Consider the following 11,754-nt stretch of genomic DNA (forward strand, 5'->3'; position numbering starts at 1 on the left):
AAGCTGATCTATAGAATACTCAAATCATATGTGATTGAAGGCTTCTAGAATTTACACACGATGTACTTTGAGAAGGATACTCACGTATATAACTTTGAGTATTTTTATTCTACATTCTTCAGGATAAAAAGTTGTTGTCTTTAAGGAAAAACAATTTACAGTGTTGAAGGGAGTTTAACCAATCATCATTTTTTGAGAGAAGAATTGACTCTCTTTAGAAGAGGACGATTTGCAATTTGAAGCAAGTTTAAGTGTGCAGACATTAAAGACGAGTGACGCTCACTGAACAAAGCTGTTCAGTTTATTATACACGACGACAACACAAAATCAAAGAGGGAGTATTTATTTGTACAAGTCTTAATAGTGTTTGTAAAAGTTGTGACCGAATTAGACTGTTTTTAAAATGAGATTGGACATAATTGACCGTATTAAACCGCAGTTAAAACTGTTATGTGTTATTTAAAAAAAAAAATAACAAAATCGTATGTTACATAATATATATTATCTTTTAAAATTAGCATTCTAAAAGTTTTAAACATCACTAATATGTAGTCCAAAACAAAAGTACATAACTATTTACTAATAATACTACAATCATTCAACAGGCCACAATACTAACAAGCAATCTAAAGCAAAAAAAAAAAAAAAAAGTCCATAATTACAATAAAACCTCTATAAAACAATATTGTTGGAACTAAGAAAAAAATATTATTTTAGCAAGCTTATATATTTATTGATAAATTAATAATTTATTAGTTTGTTGGTAAATGAATATTTATCAATTTAATAAGAGTTTTATATTTTAATGACTTTTACCATTTTGGTATATGTATTAGTATTTTGATTAAGATTCACGTATGAGTTATAAATAAAATAAATAGTGGATGTAGTCAAAATTAACTAGAATTTCAAAGTTATCATGTATATAACAAATGTTATATATATGTACATAGAAAGCCAAAACTTAATGTAAGTATATTGTAACTAAAAATGATATTAAGTACGTACATATATAGACATAAAATTGATGTACGCATTTTTTAAATTTAATACCTAGAAGATAAGTGCTGTGTTTGGAGTTGTTTTTGTTTTTGTTTTTCACGTTTTTTGAGAAATAAAAAATGAAAACGAAAGAAAAATGGCGTTTGGCACAATTAAAAACAAAAAATGGAAATGAAAACGATTTTTTGGTTTAGTGTAAAGTGAGAGAGAAATGAAAAATGACTTTTAGTTATTTTTCATTTTTTGTTTCTGTTTTCTCCTCTCTTGAGCAGAGAGAGAGACGTTAATGGATTTTTTTATACTAAAAACAATCTATTGATAAAACTACTAAACGCATTTTTAAAAATAATTTATATATGATATTGAAAACGTTTTCATTTTTATTTTCATACAAAAAATAAAATCATTTTAAAACGAGTTCCAAACGTGCCCAAAGTATTTTAGATATTTGAAGTACACAAAACATATTATCATTAGTTTTGTATCACATCTAGAATTTTTCATATTTTGGAAAATAATTAAATTGAGAAAATTGAAGTTGTCAATGAAAAAAAACATTAATATTATGAATTTTATATGTGATTTATTTTTTGTAGTTAGTTGATTATTGATTTATATTTTTATTGGGTGTTATTAATTTAGTACATTGGTCAAAGTCGGGACCGAAAGGTTTCATTATTTAATCAAAGTTATTAATTTATAGAACATTCATTTTTTGCGGTTTTACTGTAATAATATTACAATCATCCGAAATCAAAATGTAATAAATAATAACAACATGCAATCCAAAATAAAAGTTCATAACTAATAATATTACGGTCATCCAAATTCTAAATATAAATAACGAGTTTTTTTTTATTTTTTTAAATATATATCCTTAATGGTCTTGTTTGGATTGTTAGAAAAAATTGTAAATCGGACTGGGCTGTTAAATAATCCAGTCCAATTTTAAACTATTTGGTCGAACTGATAGTCTAAAAATCGTCGATTCAGTTTGAACGGGCAGTTTGAGCTAAACTGTGCAACCTTGTACACAGAAGTGGCCAGACCCACCTAGCAACTGAATCATGTTATTTATTGGTGTACAATTTTTCAGGATAATGGTTTTTAACAGTTTGTTGTTGTTATTGTTTTTGTTTTAATTAATGAAGTTTCTCTAGTAAGACAAAAAAAAAAAAATATATTAGTATTTTTTTTTCAACAGTTATATCTGTATAAAAAAATTATATATTTTACATATATTTTAATTAAATTCAATCATCAGAAACTCTTTTAAAAGTCCAAAGTGTTCCATTCCAAACAAAGTGGCAGTGACATCAGGGGCCTTCTTGCATGATAACAAAAGAGAAAATAAGGAAAATACTTTTCAAATATGTATCCCAATCTATTTCCAATCTTAAATATTAGTTCATTAATTTCTATTATTTTACAATTAAAATAATAAAAATAGTTAAATTAAATATTTTTAAAATTTTAAAGTTACTCTCAATAATTCATTGGTAAATTATAAAATAAACCGGCGGTCTCCCGTCTCTAGCAGGCCGCTAATGGGTATTTGGATGACTCATCATAACTTGAAAATTATGATCCATAACATGATAAATTACATTAACCATCAGCGGGTCTCTGGCCATAACCTGACAGATTATGATTTATAATTTGACAGGTTACACCGGGTGCCGACCTCTGGTCACCAGGATTAGTTATGTATGATCCACAATCTATATTTTAATCTTTTCATTTTATGATGAAAATATCTCATATAAATGAAAGAAAGGAGTATAGTTTTTAAAAAGGGTATAATTAAGAGGTTTAGTGATTATGGGGTAAAATATGTAATTTTCTCGTTAAAAAATCAAATGTTGAATTCAAAAAACCCAATTATAATGGTCTCGTTTATTTTATTGATTTAAATTTAGAATTTGAATTTTATTATCGTAAAAAATTCTCAAAAATAATTACATTTAATTTTTTTATTATAATAAAAAATTCTCATATAAAATCATATTTTAACTCAAATTAAAAACTCAAATCGAAAACAAAACAGGCTCAAAATGCACGAGCACTTAGGCCCTGTTCATTTCGTTGATTCGAGTTTTGCTATAGTAAAAAGCTCTCACAAACAATCACATCTAACTTTTTTACTATAATAAAAAACTCTCATATAAAACCACATCTCAACTCGAATTAAAAATTTGAATCAGTAGCGAACTAAACGGCTCTTAGATTACTGGATCTCGGACCCACTCGAAGGAAATAAACCGAAAAAAAGCCGCCAAAAGTGATTAGTGTTCTCAACTAGGCTCAGACACCAGTCACCACCATTCAGGACAAGGACAAGGGTTTGTTGCTTCTTTCTCCTTCTCTTAGGTTTTTATGCGGACAAGAATGCTCAGGTAGGGATTCCCTTTTCTAATTTGTTCGGCTTACCAATTCGTTATGCTTATTGTGCAAAAGAAGGGAATTTCACTCTTTTCTGCTCCTAGGAATTCATCGTTGTCTTCAAATTAAGAATTTGCTGAAAACCCATTTGCTCATAACGTTGATAATTATTAAAACAGCCAAAAAGTCGCCGTTTCGAGAGGTTTGATTGCTCAGATCTTCACCAGGGGAGTGTCCTCGCAGACTGGGAGTGGGAGGTTTGTCAAGCTCAAAATGAACCTAATTTTTTTCCTAAGAAAAACCAACCTTATTTGCATTGTCTCAACTTCACTCTCAGTATTATTTTTATTTTTATTTTTTATTTTTATTGAAGGAAGAGGAAGAATTTCTGATCTTATGTTGTTCGGATGTTCTTGTCGTTCTTAGGAAGTTTTTGTGCAATTTTCGCGTACATGGTATCGTCGTTTTTAAATGCTGTCGTTTACGTTATTTGCAAGTTTTGTCGCTTATCTTGTGATGTCGTCCTTAGAAGATGATGCCGTGTAATAAAATTGTGTTGATTCAGCTGTCCTTGTTTTTTGTGGAAAATTTTGTCGTCTGCATGTTAAGGTCGTCTTCAGGATATTGTCGTTTTTTAAATATCGTCGTTTCTTATCGCAGTGTTGTTCTAATTAATAGGTTCAATAAGTATACATGATAAATGTTATTTTACTTGTTTTTATGGACTTTGTTATTTTTTTGTCGTATGTGCTAATTGTCTATAAATAGACGTTGTCGTTTTAAAGACATTTTGTCCTTTACGTTAGAAGACGTTTTTTTTAGGGCAATCTTATCCCTGATTGTACTTCTTGTGTTCATCGAATTATTATCGTTTATGTTTTAAATGCCATCCATACAGACCCCAACTCTAATTAAATGCGGTCGTTACCGTCGTCGTTTCTAACAAATTTTGTCGTTTTTCATAAATATTTATATTCATTTATTTTTTTGAAATGAGACAAATACTCTTTTAAAGTCAAGATTTTACTTCTTATTCTTAATTAATATCTTTTTATTGAAATAAATATATTAGTTGAAAGGGTATTAAATAAGAGTAAAAGGTAAAAATTAAATCTATGCACTTTTAAGAATAAGTTCTGTAATTTTATCTTTAGTTATTCTTTATTATTTATTTTTTCACTAAGTTGTCCTTTCTCATATGTGATTTTATGTGGAACGTCGTTTATTGATGTTGCCGTCTACCTTAATTCTTGTAGTTTCTGTTGTTGTTGCCTTATTTTAATTATTTTTGGTTTTGAACAAAGTTAAATTTTTTTATAGATTAAATAACCATAGTTATAATTTTTTTTTCTTTATCAGGTCAGTGATACCACAAATAATTATAATATACATTATTATGATAGGTTTTAATTGCTAGAATAACCTAGCATATAATAACACACAAAGAAAAGAAAATGATTGTAATTCGTACCAGAAATACATTTCTTTTTATACTGCTTAATAAAAAAGATTAGCCCTTTCAAGTAAGTGTGCTGTTCTAGGACGTCGGCGTTTTCAGAAAACGTTCTTATCTTTTTTTGTTTTTTTTGTTTGAAGTGTTCAGAAAACGTTCTGTATTTTGAACACTCGGCGTTCATTGAATTGTTGCCGTTTTTCACATCCTTGTCGTTTATAATAAAACAGGCTTCAAGGCAAAGTGGCACTGATCACAGGAGCAGCAAGCGGCATAGGCAAAGCAACCGCAACAAAGTTCATAAACAATGGCGCAAAAGTCGTCATAGCCGACATCAAACATGATCTGGGCCGTGCCACGGCTGAAGAGCTCGGCCCCAACGCTGTCTTCATACCCTGCGACGTCACCAAGGAGTCTGACATCTCTGCCGCTGTGGACTTCACCCTCGCACGCCACAACCAGCTCGATATAATGCACAACAACGCAGGGGTGCCCTGCAACACTCCACCAAGCATCTCAGACCTCGACATGGCGTCGTTTGATCGGATCATCGACGTCAACCTGCGGGGAGTCGTGGCGGGGATAAAGCACGCGTCTCGCGTCATGATCCCGCGGAGGACCGGCACCATCCTCTGCACGGCCAGCGTCACGGGGATCATGGGGGGCATGGCGCAGCACACGTATTCAGTGTCCAAGTCCGCAGTCATTGGCATTGTCAAGTCCGTGGCTTCTGAGCTCAGCCAGCACGGGATCAGGGTGAACTGTGTGTCGCCATTTGCGGTCCCAACGCAGTTCGTGTTGGGGGAGATGCGCCACCTCCTCCCGGGACTTGATGATCGCCGGATCGCGGAGATGATTCACAATGCAGGTGCTTTGAGAGGAGCAAATTGTGAGCCTGAGGATGTGGCCAATGCAGCTCTTTATCTTGTCTCGGATGAGGCTAAGTATGTTAGTGGGCATAATTTAGTCGTGGATGGAGGTTTTACAGCCTTCAAGAGCTTGGGACTTGCCATACCAAATGAGGAGAAATGAAAAATAGACGGGTTTGATTTTTTTTATTCCATGTACCACCACTTAAAAAAAAAAAAAGCTATTTTATAAACTTCATTGGTTTTGATTATTTTCTTCTGTGCCTTTATGTTATTTCGGCAATTATAACAAGTAGCACAAGTTATTATCTTATAGTGTAATGGTCAGTAACTTTAACAGGTGATAATTATTGACATGACAGTGACATAAAAAGAAATAATCAAAACCAGTATTACTTGTTAAATATATTTTATTAGTGTTATAGAAAACTTAATCCATCAATCACAATTTACATACAATGTTTTGAGATTTCTATTGTTGTGACACTAGTTTATGAGAGTAAAGAAGATCATAACAATTAGCAAGTGACTCTAATTTCTAGTATCAAAAATTCTCCCCTCAATTACTCATACACGTGCAACCACTCCTATGGTGCTTGCAATTGACTACTTGCCACCCCCACCCCCACCTTTTTTTTTTCTTTTATTAACTTTGTACATAAATAGTGGATTGTAACCTGGATTACTTTACTCTTTCATAAATCTCCCACATGTGTTTACCACTAATATATCAAAACTGTTCTTGAACCAACTTGCGCATGATATCTTCAGGAGCTGCAGATAAGGCAATATAAAATGTTGAGAACTTGAAGTAGACAAAAGGGCTTTTATAAACTTTTGGAGTTTTCTAATTGAAGTCAATGAAGATGTTTCAAGCAAAGCTGGAGGAAGAAGTTGTACATACCGGGGCCGCCAGTGAACAATTTGAACTGCCCAAGGGCCTGCCTGATGAACATCTCAACTCCACTCACCACAATGGCCCCGACCTCCTCTGCCTCGCGCAAGAGCCGCGTAATTCTAGGAGTGTAAACCGCGTCGAAGACCAGCTTGTACGCCCTTAAAGCCTCCTGCACAATTATGAACAGGTAAGCACAGATTGGATACTACATGTATGCCAGTGTGTATATCTACTAATACATTCTACATTGTGCTTGATATAGAAAGAAACCTTTGGAACGGGACTTCTGTCTGTATGCGGTTCCATGCCAATGGCAGAAGCATTTGCAAGTATCATCCCATCCTCGGGGCAGTAGCTGTCTAAACACTCGTACGGAAGAGCTTCCCCGGAAACCGCTGCTGCTAGAGCTTTTGCTCTCTCTATTTGAAGATTGTCTCAGTCAGAGATTCATGAATTGCTTTCATATAATGCTAAAAAGATAGAAGCAACATTGTTTACCAAATTTTCGGTTGAAAACGACAACCCGAGCTCCTCTTTCTTTGGCTCCAAATGCCAGTGCTCTTCCTGCTCCTCCTGCTCCCACCAAAACAAATATCTTCCCTGCTATCGGAGAAGAATGCGATATACCCCCATTCTCAACTTCTCTTTCTGTTTCATCCAATTCAGATGTGGATAGATGATTTTAGCTAGAGAATCAAACATATAATCGACACGGTTTCTATCAAATTCTCCTCTCAAGGTGACCTATAATTAAGATTCTGCTAAATTGAACTTCTGAAATAGTACTGGAAAGCAAATGACTTCAGAAATTCTAGCAGTTTGCTAGTTTACCAATTCTCCCAAAAACTCAAGCGATTACTGTGAATAATGATAATTTTAGCTCGTACAATAACAAGGACTTGAACTTAGGACCTCCAAGTGTGATGTCATGTTAGTTTATCAATTCTCTCTAAAGCTTAAGCGATTAAGAAGTGGGCAGTTTTATATTCTCACAACTTCCAATACCAGAAGTGGGCTATATCATTTCTCCTAAAAGTCACAAAGATGCAATGAAAGCGCATTGAAAAGGGAAAAGAAGACTTGGTAATATGCAATACCTCTTAGTGCATCCTCTATTGCAGTGATACAAGCCATACAATCTGTATTGTAACCAACCAGCTTTCCATCAGTTGGCCTTCTTACTATGGTATTTACAGCTCCTATGGACTGAAACCAAGAGCAAATCGTTCCAACCCTTGACTGCTAAGTATACTGACAACTAATTTCCATTCAAATGTAATGCATATGGCCCTAGTTTGGTAAGGGAAAATTATGAGGCCAAAAAAAAGTTTATCATTTCCTAGAAAAGGATAGTAAAGCTCATAGTCTCCAAACCTTAGCGAGCGGATGGACTTCGTCACAACACGCCACCGCTGCTTCCTTGTGTGGTATTCCAACACTGGTTCCATAAGGAGAGAAACCGACAATGTATCACCAAAACAGTTTATGCAAATAACTTAAACAATTTAGAATTGATACAAATACCTTCAGCAATACATATGAATATCATAGTAAAAAGTAATGAGATACAAAAGGACTTGAAATGAAGAACTGATGCTTACCTGAAACCTGCAAAGTCCATGCTTTCATAGGTTCTGAAGAATTCCTTGAGATTATCAACCAGCAAAGGAACATAAATTCCATTGTATCCGATATGTCTAAGGGCATAATTGTGTAGAAGAGGGCTTTTACTATGGCTGACCGGATTCGAAACGAGGCCAAAAATTTTTGTCCATGGATTTACATGGTCAAGTTTATAAACTTGTTTAAGGCTAAGCAAAGTTGGTATGCCAGGAATTGTCTGGCTTTTGAGACAACCATAGACTAGAAATCCACCAAATTTTGGGGCTAATAGTTGGCTTATAAGACCTCTACTACCCACTGCTGTAGCAATTAAAGGAACCTGCATTATTTACACCAAAATGGATTTCGTGTTCGTGTAAAATGTTAGTTTACCAATTTTCTGAAAATTAGGAAGTAGTCCAATTATAGTTTTTTATTCTAATATAAAATGGCAACTTTAAATTAATAGAGTTAATAGAATTGTTTCATTACCTGAGAATGAGTAAGCATTTGGAGAATTGGAGCTACTTCTGTGATGTAATTTACTTCAACTATGAGTTTGACCACATCTGCTCCAGTTGATTGCATACAAGCAATCAGATTACCAAGTCTCTCTCTTGAAGGTCTCTCACCATTTACATAGCTTGATACAATAATTTGACTATTGGAAGGCTTGTCGTTTTCAATCATAATGATATCAGAAGCCACCTAAAAACAAATTCCGTTTTATTTAATGCAAAAAGAACACTAGCCCTCATATGAAAAATGTATGAAAATTTTCAAAGGCATATAGCTTGAAGAGAAACTTTCAAAGTTAAAGAAAGAACCATTAAAATATAAATTTTGGATGACGATGGAGTACATCATATCCCGTTGTATCCTGACTTATAACATTCTTTCTTAATTTTGGTATACTTTACAATATCTTATCAAAGCTCAGAGAATAATCTTCCAAAATTAAAAATTTAAAGGTTAACTTGCCAATCCACTGAAGTCCTAAAAAAATACTAAAAACAGAAAAATAAAATTTGAAATGCATATATAGCTTGTTTGAAGCAATTGGTGTCGCATGTCAATGAATATGGTGTGTGAATTGTAATAATACCTCATAATCTATTTCAACGAATTCTACATCTAGTTGGAGTGCCACTCTCAATACTTGCAAGCCAGTGTTCTTGGAAATGGAATCAACTTTGCCACCGTTCGTTGATTCGTTGACTCTGCCGAGATGAGAAACGACACAATACATGTCATGCTCTTCTAGATTTCTTTATCTTCACGGTGTCATAGCAATCTTTTTTTTTTTCCCTTTCTTTTTTTGTTTTAATGAAAGCACTTAATGGTTCCGGAAATAAAAAATGCTATGCTATGATTCTACACAATGATATCTTGCAAGTATAATATCCCTAGTAACACTATCTAAGCCATATTGGACATCATATATAACACAAACAATTGGGACAATAAATAATAATAATTAAGCAGTAATAATAATAATAATAATAATAAAGTGGTAATAATAATAAAGCAGTAATAATAATAATAATTAAACAGTAGTAGTAATAATAATAATAATTTTCTAACTAGACTTTTTTTTTACCCCTCCGGATTAGTATTTTACAGCAAGAACTTTAAAAAAAGGGTATTTTACAGCGCGGAAATTACAGCTTAAACAAATAAACGAAGGAAAAATTCAGCGGATGCATAAAAGTTTGGAGGCTGTAATGGGCACTTCAGCGACAAGCAAATAAAAGCCACTTCTTGACAAAATAACAACGAAACAATAATAATAATTCCGTTTATTTTAATCATTTAAGTTTAAAATTTAAATTTTATTATAATAAAAAATTATTATAAAAAATTATATTTATTTTTTTATTATAATAAAAATTTATAATATAAAATCACATCTTAATTTAAATTAAAAACTTGAATAAACAGGCCTAGTAAATCAAGAAAATCGTCATTTTTTCTTTCCGAGAACGGAGAAAATACTAGCCAGTAGCCACTTAGCCACGCACATGCTCGTCTTTTCTCCGCATGATTCCAACTATGGACCTGTCTTTGTACGTCCACTTTTCCAAATGTTGTTTGTTTGTTTGTTTTTTAGAATTTCTTAAGCAGATCTTAAAAAATAAATTGCATTAAAAAATGTCAATTTTACATAATTTTTTAATTTACTATGATTTTAATCGAATTTAAAATTTTGAAAATGATCCTCCCATTAAAAAGACTTTTACTTTTTTTTCAACGTACAAGTTACATGTATTTTGGCTCCACACCTACCCAATAATGCACCCCATCACATCGCAATTCTCTTCTTTTTCTTTATTTATTTATTTAATAATTTTGTATAATAAAGTACATCTCAATTTTGTTACTCCTAGACAATATTACTGATTTCATCTACCACGTGATTAAATGTGTTTTCAAATGTAATTATCGTACTAATCAATTACATCCAATAATATACCAACAATAAACTGATCCACACTCTTTACTTTTAATATTAAGATTTAGAGTTTAAATTTCTCATCTAAATAAAAAATACCGACACTAATATAATAAGTATATTTCTCTTCCACTGAATATCAGGCTGTTCACTGTTGCAATTATTGGTTAGTGGTAACTCATAAAATACCAAATTCTAAAAAATAAATATGTAAATAATATATTAGCTACAAGACAAGCCAAATGATTAGGACCCTACTGTACGAAAAAGAACCACGTATTTATAATTGTACAAAAGAAATTAAAGAGTACGGCCACCACAGATTCAAAGCTCTCATTTATCACCTGATTACAGGTTAGGTGAGGATGTAAATGTTTTTTTAACTTCAAGTACTCGTGATTTTAGTGTCTAATTAAAAAAGGATTGGTACGTGCATTTTGTACAAGCTAGACTTTTATTTTCCATTTTTCTCCCCCCACATTTTTATTAAAAAAAATATGCTTTCGGTGATTTCTTTCTAGAATGTTTTGTACGTCACTCCATTTAAACAAAAGAGGAGCGTCTCGAACCGTGAGCTATCTCACCCTCTTTGAAAAGTGAACTTATTTATTCACCATAAGCATTTATGCCATGTATTCAGATAATTCAAGCTCATAAATGATAAGCTATCGGCATGGTTTTTTTGAAGGTTAATTGCCAAAAGAAAAACGACACTTAGCTTAAGATTAATAATAATGTATGCTCCGAGAACTAGAAGAATGACACTTAGCTTTAAGGCTAATATTAATATTAATGCATGCTCCAATATCTTAACTTGGAAGAAAAAGAGGGGGTGGTACCTTAAAGAGAGAATTGTGGGGAGAGTTCTTTGGTTGATGAGGTTCTGAAGTTGGGAAATGTGAGAAAACGACATGGAACCAAGACGAAGCTCCACAATGTCTGCACCTTCTGCCTTGGCTTTGTCCATGGAAGCCAATGTTTCTTCCACGCTTCCACATTCTATTGGGGCGCAAATCAGCAGATTTTTGCAAACCAGCAGATTTTTCTGAAGTGCCATTGAGTTTGTGTGAGTAGTTAGTTAGAGAGAGAGAGAGAG

At 32.9% G+C, this 11,754-nt stretch overlaps 2 protein-coding genes across 2 annotated transcripts; one reads left to right on the top strand and one right to left on the bottom strand.

Annotated features, from left to right (window-relative positions):
* Window positions 1–3,317: 3,317 nt before the first annotated feature.
* Window positions 3,318–5,999, top strand: LOC21403345 (zerumbone synthase). Its single transcript, XM_010114418.2, has 3 exons — window positions 3,318–3,398; window positions 3,564–3,641; window positions 5,068–5,999. The coding sequence occupies exons 1-3, from the start codon at window positions 3,379–3,381 to the stop codon at window positions 5,867–5,869; spliced, it is 900 nt and encodes a 299-aa protein (XP_010112720.1). The 5' UTR covers window positions 3,318–3,378; the 3' UTR covers window positions 5,870–5,999.
* A 141-nt stretch (window positions 6,000–6,140) lies between these two features.
* On the bottom strand, window positions 6,141–11,738 carry LOC21403346 (bifunctional 3-dehydroquinate dehydratase/shikimate dehydrogenase, chloroplastic). The gene is made up of 10 exons (XM_010114419.2): window positions 11,498–11,738; window positions 9,312–9,426; window positions 8,699–8,914; window positions 8,206–8,546; window positions 7,979–8,042; window positions 7,702–7,810; window positions 7,103–7,252; window positions 6,875–7,023; window positions 6,611–6,773; window positions 6,141–6,480 (listed from the first exon to the last, which is right to left on the bottom strand). Exons 1-10 carry the CDS (start codon window positions 11,713–11,715, stop codon window positions 6,437–6,439), a joined length of 1,569 nt encoding a protein of 522 aa, XP_010112721.2. The 5' UTR covers window positions 11,716–11,738; the 3' UTR covers window positions 6,141–6,436.
* Between the last annotated feature and the right edge of the window lie 16 nt (window positions 11,739–11,754).

The sequence above is a fragment of the Morus notabilis genome, unplaced genomic scaffold (genome assembly GCF_000414095.1).
Source record: "Morus notabilis unplaced genomic scaffold, ASM41409v2 Scaffold264, whole genome shotgun sequence".
Lineage (NCBI taxonomy): Eukaryota > Viridiplantae > Streptophyta > Magnoliopsida > Rosales > Moraceae > Morus > Morus notabilis.

Coding starts and splice junctions, on each gene's coding strand:
- LOC21403345 (XM_010114418.2), top strand. CDS start 3,379: ATGCGGACAAGAATGCTCAG. Junction 3,399..3,563: donor ATGCGGACAAGAATGCTCAG/GTAGGGATTCCC, acceptor TTATTAAAACAG/CCAAAAAGTCGCCGTTTCGA. Junction 3,642..5,067: donor TCGCAGACTGGGAGTGGGAG/GTTTGTCAAGCT, acceptor ATAATAAAACAG/GCTTCAAGGCAAAGTGGCAC.
- LOC21403346 (XM_010114419.2), bottom strand. CDS start 11,715: ATGGCACTTCAGAAAAATCTGCTGGTTTGCAAAAATCTGCTGATTTGC. Junction 7,253..7,701: donor AATAGAGGATGCACTAAGAG/GTATTGCATATT, acceptor TGGATGAAACAG/AAAGAGAAGTTGAGAATGGG. Junction 6,481..6,610: donor ATTGTTCACTGGCGGCCCCG/GTATGTACAACT, acceptor CCTTATCTGCAG/CTCCTGAAGATATCATGCGC.